Source organism: Limulus polyphemus, unplaced genomic scaffold (genome assembly GCF_000517525.1).
Source record: "Limulus polyphemus unplaced genomic scaffold, Limulus_polyphemus-2.1.2 Scaffold21, whole genome shotgun sequence".
NCBI lineage: Eukaryota > Metazoa > Arthropoda > Merostomata > Xiphosura > Limulidae > Limulus > Limulus polyphemus.
The window spans coordinates 1690705-1700095 of NW_013665631.1; the positions used below are offsets into that span (position 1 = coordinate 1690705).

Genomic DNA, 9391 nt, shown 5'->3' on the forward strand with positions numbered 1-9391 from the left:
TATTCGTGATGTTCCCCGATCTTTCTAGAACTCATTACGTGTTAACAGCGTCACGTGACTTCCGCTATCGTAACAGTATATTCTAGTACTAGCTACACCAAAGTTTGTTTAAAAAAATTTAAATTAATGCATGTCAAGTAGACACACCGACAACAGTCCACATTAAACATAATAGGAATCTTATTAGTGTTACTATTGCTTTGATTACTTGGCTTAAGCATCAAAAGTATTTAGAAATAACAGGTTCAGGTAGACCTTGTCAGCTGCCGTTTATCAAAGGAAGGTAAATTAGAATAAAAAAGGTCTATAATACACAACTATTGTTAAAAAAGAAAGCTCATGTTGAATGCCAAATTAACATAACCGGAGCCTTGTAGGCTTAGGATGTAGTGGAATCCAATAAACTGTAGCATTTTTAAGTCCACTGGATATCGTAAGGCATTTCTAGAGCTATGTAATCAGTTGTATTATGCAGTTCTCTAAACTATTTTAAGATTAAGTATTTTTTTGATAATTTGTCTTTTTGAATATAATGACTCAAAAAAAAAAAGACCGTGATTCCGTTTTGTTTTAGTTGTTGTTTTCTTACAGCGATTAAGGAAAAATCTGCCACCTAGTCTACTACGCCGGATGTCAACTAGCACATGGACCACTACAACTTCCGCCACTGGCATGCCTACCCTCGAACCCGAACCCAACCGTAAACGTAGTACCAGTTTCAGATATCCTGCTGAATCAAACAACCAGGGATCTACAGCTTTAGGTGGATCTATATCGGAAAATTCCTCCGTTTGTGGAAGATCAGGCCGATCAATTAGGTGAGTATATAAAGGCCGAGTGGTAGATCGATCTTTGGAAATACTTGAACAGAAACTCAGTATATGCTGTAGTTCTGAAATACTACTCATTAGGAAATTTAACCACGTAGTTCGAAAATAATGTTCATACAAGATCATTATACTACGAGTTTAAGTTATTTTTGACTGGGCGTGGCCAACTGGTCAATATGCCCAGCTTTCGCGTCCTGTCGCCTCAAAAACTCGCTCTTCGCTGTTGCGCTATAGAACGACAGTCTAATTCCACTATTCGATCAAAGAAGATTAGCCCAAGAATTAGCGGTGGATGCTGTTGACTAGCTTTCCTCTCGGCTATCAGTTCAAAACTAGGGACGGTTATGTGTATATTAGCTCTTGTTTATCATTGCGCGAAAATTCTGAAAAAAATATTTTACTAAGCATCGTTCAGTGCTAACTCGTGAGTGAATTTTTTTTTTGCATTTTTTATTTTTATATAATTAAATTTTTAATAAAATTTGAAATAACTCTTAATTTACTTGTTACTTCTTTTCATTTATTATTTTCTGTTGGAAAACTCGTTATACATAGTATGGTTGATGAATACTAAGTTCCGTTTTGTTTTTTGTTGTTGTTTTATGGCGACGAAAAAGACAGAATTTAAATAACATAAGATTTAAGACACTAATGAAAGTGCTATTGGGAAATTTAACAATACGATATCTTGCAGACAAGTTGATTAGTTGCATAATTTTGTGATATTTATAAAACGAATATTTCAGACTCCTTGATCAACTTTTAACGCTAAAAGTTTTATTCTAATGAAACATTTTTTTACGAACTAACACAATTTCTACAACAGTTATCGTATAATCACTCAAGTGGACTTCTCTGCAACATGTGTTTGCAGCACTTCTTCTAAAGTTCCTTATTTCGTAACTGTCACCATCGTGTATCATTCGTCTATTAGAGCACGTACATTGACTTTAAACAGCATTCGTCTAATAGAGAATGAGGGGATAGAAAGCTCAACTCGCAATCTGCGAGATCGAAACCCGTCGCCGAACATACTTGACCTTTTAGCCATGGAGCATTATAATGTGACGGTAAATTCCACTGTTCGTTGGTAAAAGAGTAGTCCAAGAGTGGGCGGTTGATGTTTGAAGGTGAGTGGTGTTGACTAGCAGCTTTCCTTCTTGTCTGTCGTTTCAAAACTAGCCCTCTAGTATATTTTCTCGAAAATGAAAAAAACATGCTATCTTAATATACGATATAGTACTTAATATTTCATCTTCACACAGTATTCGTGTAATGCAAGGTGATCAATTTCTTCATACATTATAGAAGTGTGCTGCCCACATGCATTATTTGTATCCAAGAAGAGATGGGTTATTGCCATATAGTCCTCATCTTTTTGAAGACATATAGAGAAGCACCACCATGATAAAACTATTCTTAAACTTATCTACGGCTATGAAATTACACTGAAGGTTTACAGATAATGAAATCCTCCTGTCAGGTCAAGCCCAAAATTAGTCGCCGTTTTCTTCTTTTGCTTCCTAATCAATAACGAAATAAAATTAAAAAACACCCTTAGACAATTGGCGATCATCAGTTCACAAAGGTTAGAGCCTCGGGGAATACCAGTTAAGGCTATTAAACTTGTTACTTTTTTTCCCTTGATTAAATCACTGAAAATATATGTCAAAATATTTACCTTGATTATAAGCTTGTTCTTCACATCGTTGGTGAGCATATTTAACGAGAAGTGCTCAAAACATTTTTGGTTATAGCAAGCTAAACTGAATTACTGAAAGAAACAACAACAAGTTGTATTTTCTTGGACGAACAAAGTCAACATTACAACAAAGATTCGGTTTATTTTAGTACTGCAAGTATCATGTGTTTAATCTCTTTGTTACTTGAAAGTCGAAAGGCAAAAATCATTTGGTTGGTATGGTGACTTTCACAATGATTATACAAAAATATTCAATTACAAATTACAATTTAAAGGCCTAAATTATACCTTTGAATCCTCTTCCCCACTAAGTTTGTTTCTTTAAATTTATTAGAATTAAACTAAAGGTAAAACATTCAAGTACTAAAGGGACAAAGGTGAATGATAGTAATCACGTTTGTCCACTCGGGAAGTTTTTGATGAATTTTTAGAAATCGTGAAACATGTTACCGAGATTTCGTAAATTGTTCTCTTTCTTATTAGGAGATGAAAAAAAGTATTTCTTTTTTTATACAGATATTTATAACCTATCAGATCAATCTTAGTATATACATTACACTTAATTTTAGTTTGTAATTATTTCTAATTATCTTTATATTTATCCTACCTTTAAATAATTAAGGCTATCTTAAAAACAATAGTGTGAAATGGCTGTAAAATTTAACCAAGTAATAAAATTATACTTAGAAGCCAATTATAAATTAATTCGTGAAACCATAGTTATGAATAAATGAAGTTTTTGTGAAACGTACAATTGTCTTTGTTTTTCCTTCAATTCTCTGAAAACATCCCTCTTGGGTGTGGTTATTAGTTCCTCGAGTTAAACCTGAATTAAGGATCCGTATGCAGAAGATAATAAATGAGTGTGCCTACTTTATAAAGGACCAGAAACGAAATGGTAATTTTGATAGTGGTCCCTTCCAGTGGATGACCAATAACGCAAATGGTTAAATGTGAATCCAAGAACAAAAAACGTGAACACTACTTCTGCATGCCCTCTCTTGTAAATTACAAATGTATTACTTTATGGCAATAATGAGCATAACACATGACAATACACGATGTTGTTCTTCGTCATGCAGTAATTGGACAGTGAACAATCTTTCCCATTTAGTGGATAAACAGTTAATGTAACAAGCCTGAAAATGATCTGATCGTGAGTCAATATTAAGATACTTCTTTTGTAATGTTTATCGTCAAAAATATTTTACGACAAAAAAACTACTTCAAAAATTTCTTTTTTTTGGGGGGGAGGGGTGTTATCTGTGTAAACCATACTAAAGTTGATAAAATGGTACAGCTCTAGTTTTTCAAAACCCGAACTCTTTTTAGCCGCGGCATATTGGCACATAGAATGGTTCAGAGTTTTTTCAAGTACAAGCTTTTAGCTCCATCTCTTGACCGATTTGAGATCTAATTACAGCCGCAGCTATTGAGGATTTCCCTCTTGTTTCACTCAGTTTTGTTGGATTTTTTCTAAGGAAGATTAAACGTTTTTATTCACGCCTGCATAAACATAGCTTTAAAACTATGAAAGTTGAGAACCTTGTCGTAAAACTGTGAAGAGCGTTGATCATTTCGTTAAATGTGCGAAATTTTCAGGCCACGTGACTGGGTTTAGAATTTAGGTTGGTCGTCCACGATTGGTAACGCTGTGTCAGCATTCTGTCAAACAAATTTATAATACACAAAGTTATTTTCTTATTATTAGATCGAGGATTCTCGGGTGATTTTTGATTATATTGGTTTGTTTTGAATGTCGCGCAAAGCTACAAGAGGGCTACCTGTACTAGCCGTCCCTAAGTTAGCAGTTTAAGACTAGAGGGAAGCCAGCTAGTCAACACCACCCACCGCTATCTCTTGGGCTATCATAATATCAACGAATAGTGGTATTGACCGTCACATTATATCGCCCACACCTTGAAAAGGCGAGCATGTTTGGTGACCGGGATTCGAAACCGTGACCCTCAGATTGAGAGTCGAGATTTTTGTGGTCGAAATAAATTAAATGTTAACTTACTAGCTACAGAAAGTTCGAAAATTTGTTTTAACGCAAACCTATAAAGTGGACGATCTGTGCTCTGTCCACTGAACATCGAATTTTAGCGTTGTAAGTTTGTAAATATAACGGTGACCCGTAGAGTGGCAAAAATTAGTTATTCAAGATTTTTCAATTACAGATAATTTACTGATAGATGTGTGTTACTTAGTGGTTTCTTTGCTGCAGTTTCATTTTGTTGAGGCGGCATGGCCAGGTGGTTAAGGCACTCGACTCGCAATCTGAGGGTCGCGGGTTCGAATCCCTGTCACACTAAACATGTTCGCACTTTCAGCCGTGGGGGCGTTATAATGTGACGGTCAATCCCACTATTCGTTGGTAAAAGAGTAGCCCAAGAGTTGGCGGTGGATGGTGATGACTAGCTGCCTTCCCTCTAGTCTAAATCAGGGACGGCTAGCGCAGATAGCTCTCGTGTAGCTTTGTGCAAAATTCAAAAACAAACACACAAACATTTTGTTGATCTAGTATTAGTCAATACAGTTTACTCCCCACCCGCTACCTTCTTTCATTTCACCTTTTCATCCTGAGGAAGAGTAACAGTAGAGTAAAATACAGAGTAGTGATTTAGTGACTTGTGAACAGTGACTGCATGCGACTTAAACCATTTTTGTTAGTTTTTTAGAATTACTAAAAAGTCCAATAAAAGACAGGCATGCAGAAAAATAAAAACTATACTATTATAATTATGTCACCAGTATAAAAAGGTCTGCAACATTACTACTTCCAATATTTTTGGGTGTTACATATTCAATAACAACCAAAATATTAAAAGAATGCGAAAAACCTTTTCGGGTAATATTTTTGGACAACTAATACCTCTAAACGTAAGTATACAATTTCTGATTAACCTATTTCACATTTCTGAACACGTAAGCGCTGCAGAACTTCTTAAAAGTGGGATAATCCCGTGCTGCATTCACAAATCCTAACGAAAAGCCCTTCAGATCATATAGCACTTTATCAATTAGCATAACAAATGCAGGAGGATGAAGGCTATAAGGTAAAGCTGTAAAATAGCCAAGTCAACTAGGTAAAATAACAAAAAAGGCTTTCTCTAAACCTTTTGGCGTTTTTTAACATACTGCTAAGTTAAACTTGCTTAAAGAACCTTTGTCTGGGTGTACATAGCATACTCTATTGAATTGCTCTTAATAGTGATATCTACAGTTCATTAGAGTCGGATAAGAACGATTGGACCTCTAAAGTGCATATCAAACAAAAGTTCACAAGATCCAAATCTAGTGAATGATGTGAGGAATCATTGTACATAAATAAGACAGAGCTAACCAGATTAGTCCATCTGGATTCTTACCGTTTGCATTCCTTAACATAGGTTACAACATAGCGAAATGTTGTACTGTAGGTGACAGACTGATGTTTGATATATTTTTCAAAAATACATATTAACTACAATGATCGGGGTTTCTTCCTCCTCTTACTAATATTTTCATTAACTTATCAGTAAATATTATAAAACTATAATAACAGATAAATACATGATGCTGTGTAAAGTGATTTACAGTGAAGTTTAAATCCACACTAACGGAACAATACCAAATTTATGTGAATACTAGTTTCCACATTTCACGGGACAGAAGAGGGCGTGTGAAATGTCGAAACTAGTATCCATAAAAATTTGGTATTGTTCCGTTAGTGTGAAATTAAACTCTATTGCATATTTTACAAATCATTTAATGTGAAGGAAAATATTGTTAGAACAATAAAAATGTTCTTGTATTAAAGTTAGCAAAAGATGTGACGTAAAACATATGAAGTAACAAGGACTGACGTGGAAAAATAAGTTATTTTTATAATAGAAGCTTACATTATAAAAGTATTTATGTTTGTATCTTTGGCATATGTAAGAGTTTTTTTAAGATTTTACATTCATGTAAAGCTGAATATTTATGGGGTAAGAAGTATTTTTCGAATTTTATTTCTTATAGTCCTAGCCAGCCTACAGCGGAGGCGTGTTTTCCCAACAAAGCTCGTTCCTACTCCACAACATCAGTTCCAGCCTGTGCTGCAGAATGTCTGGAGAAACAGGCCAAAAGAGAGAGAAAGACTGTTTGCAGCCTGTATCCTCTATCACCAGCAGATATCGCTACTCTTCACGATACACACGACAAAGAGAATACCGCTAAAAATACAGCCGTTAGTAACTCTCATGATGGTCAAGACGTCGATAACGAGAATGCAGAAAACGAATTACGAGACGAAGAGGCAAACAGGCCTCTACCGCCTTTGCCGTATATTCGCAGAATAAATATTACGTCTGATTACGAGAGTAGTAATGATTCTCCTAGTAGCAGTGACAATAATGATGCTGGAAATGTCCTGGAGGATTCTGTAGGAGTCATAGGATCAACACAATCACGAAATCGCGTTCCTAGATCGTTAGGTGCTCAAATAACAGCACCCAGCGAGATTTCCCGATGTAGCTTATGTGGCGCTCGAGTTCGAATTGGCGGAACAAAGGATATGATTCGATCACCAGGATTGGTTGTTATCCGTGATGATGTAACACCTGTACCATCGGAGAGCGGAAAAAAGGTGAGGGATTGTGTTCAGTTCCAGCAATTTATTGAAATGTTTTCTTGAGAAATTATTTTGCTGTTTTTGTTTTCACATTTGCCATTAATTTTGTAAGTGTTAATTGCTGAAACTCGTATAAAATAAGTAAGAGATAACGAAAATAATTAATAGAGTTTTACTATCTTCAAGTTTTCATGGATAAAAATATATGAATATAAAACTAAATCAAATTCATTTTACCCCATAAAAACATCGTGTGTTATGTCTAGATTTCTTTTTTGTACCACATTCGTTTTTTTAACATTATATTTTTACGAAATAGCGAAGTTTACATTTTTTCTTTTCTTGTGTTTTCGTAGGAATATTTATCACGTGATGTTATATAATTATTCCGAGTACTGATAGCAGTTAGTTACAACAAAAACTATACAAACAAATTGTTGTCTTGCCAACATCACAATATCTATTGAGCCCAAAAACGTTTTTTTTTTTTCTTACGTAAATTCAAGGACCGAAGTCGTTTGGTTTACTAACGTAAAAAATGCATTGGTATTTTGGTGTTTGGTACTATAGCTTTACGATGCATACACATTAAAAGCGTAAAACAAGTACTATATTCTCAAGTTCTAATATTCTTAAGGATGGGGGTAATTGGCCACCCTGTAACCCCGTATTTAGTGTCTTTGTTTAATTATGATATATTCAAAATTCTTTGGTAATTAAGGTTTTAGATAATTTTCTAAGTTGTTCAGTTTAACATCGAAAATACATTTTACTGACCGATAGCCATAATGTTGAAGTGTGAAATTTTAGATTGAGTTGTAAGTTGGGGCAAGTTCAGCTAGCTTTTCAGATTGGGGGTTCCTTATGAGTGACGGTCAAATCCAAATATTCAGTTAGAGTAACCCAAAAGTTTGCGATTGGTACTTTTGATTAGCTGCCTTCTCTCTATTCTATTAATTCAAAATTAGGAACGGCTAGCGCAGATAGCCCTCAAATAATCAGGAATATCTGAGAAACAAAATTATACTTTGAGACAAACATTCTTTATTTATCTTCAAACGTTGCCGTTTTTAATTAGTGTTTGTGAGCTACAACATTCTGATCGTTACGTTCATTTTAATCGAAATCCGTTACAGGAGTTATCAAACATTCCTACACCTCCTTCGGAACTCCTAACAGAATCTGTTATTTATTACATGTTTTTCTCTCTCTCAGATATAATGGTTAGCGTGTTGTGCTGAGGATCGTATAATTCAGGGTTTGAAACTTAATTCTGTTGAATACTCCTCGCAACCTCAGCTGATTGCGCATTATAAGAGTGACAGTCAATCGCTGTAATCGGTTTAAAATTCCTGCTGCAATGTTTTGCCGGCTAGCTGCCGTCCATCTGATCAGTAATTTAAAATTAGGCACGGTTATACCTGAAACCTGGCCATTTAGCCCATTACCTTGAAGGTTGTGTGTAGTTCTAATTCTTCCTCTTTCAAATAAATCTTACTGGGTTTCGGACTTTCAGAGGCAAAGTAACAGGGCTAGTTGAGTCTAACAGTTTAGTAAGATAATTTTGAAAAGAAATGTAAAATATAACATAATTAGGAAAGCCAATGCCCCGTGAAAACTAGAGAAAAAATCAATCTGAACAATGACACCATCGCCAACGTCAAAGGTAAAACCCCGAGATAAAATAATGCCGTTGTTGTCAATAGTAGCGATGGTGCGAAAGTAAAACGTGGCCCATTGTGACTTTAGTGTCACAGAGGCCACACATTGGTGGTTCAGTCCCAGATAAGAGGTTGTTTGGTGCTTTATGGCGCAAAGCAACGAGGCTATCTGCGCCAAACAAACAGTAAAAATAGTGACAGTAAATTAGAATAAAATGTAAAAATAGAGCGAGTTAAAACCAAAATATGTCGATAAAAGATTTATATACAATTAAAAAGACCTATAGTACGTAAAAAATTAAAAATACAATTTAGTCGGACGGTGTCACCATTACCAATGACACTGTCCAACGTCCAACGAGAGCCATAGAGTCCTACGAGGGGACGCACTACAATGTCAAGCAAGCACACTGCAGCAACGCCAGGGTTTCGTGAGCACTATACCCAAACACCAGTATCAGTCCACAACACCTGTTGAGAACGCCCAACACTGGTACTCCGTTGACCCTAGCCCGAGTGGACTAGCCGATTGACCCTGGGGGGACCACCCCAAGTCCACCCGTCTACAGGAATTCAAGGCCAAAGTGGTGTGTTGCAGTGC

The 9391-nt window shown here is 35.7% G+C and overlaps 1 protein-coding gene across 1 annotated transcript in view; it reads left to right on the forward strand.

Moving 5' to 3' along the window:
- The window catches only part of LOC106458239 (cGMP-inhibited 3',5'-cyclic phosphodiesterase A-like), a 286487-nt gene that overhangs the window by 246290 nt on the left and 30806 nt on the right, over positions 1-9391 (forward strand). Inside the window, exons 3-4 of the mRNA XM_022384675.1 lie at positions 592-818; positions 6538-7144. Of these exons, the coding sequence (XP_022240383.1) occupies positions 592-818; positions 6538-7144 (834 nt within the window). The remainder of the gene's footprint in view (positions 1-591; positions 819-6537; positions 7145-9391) is intronic.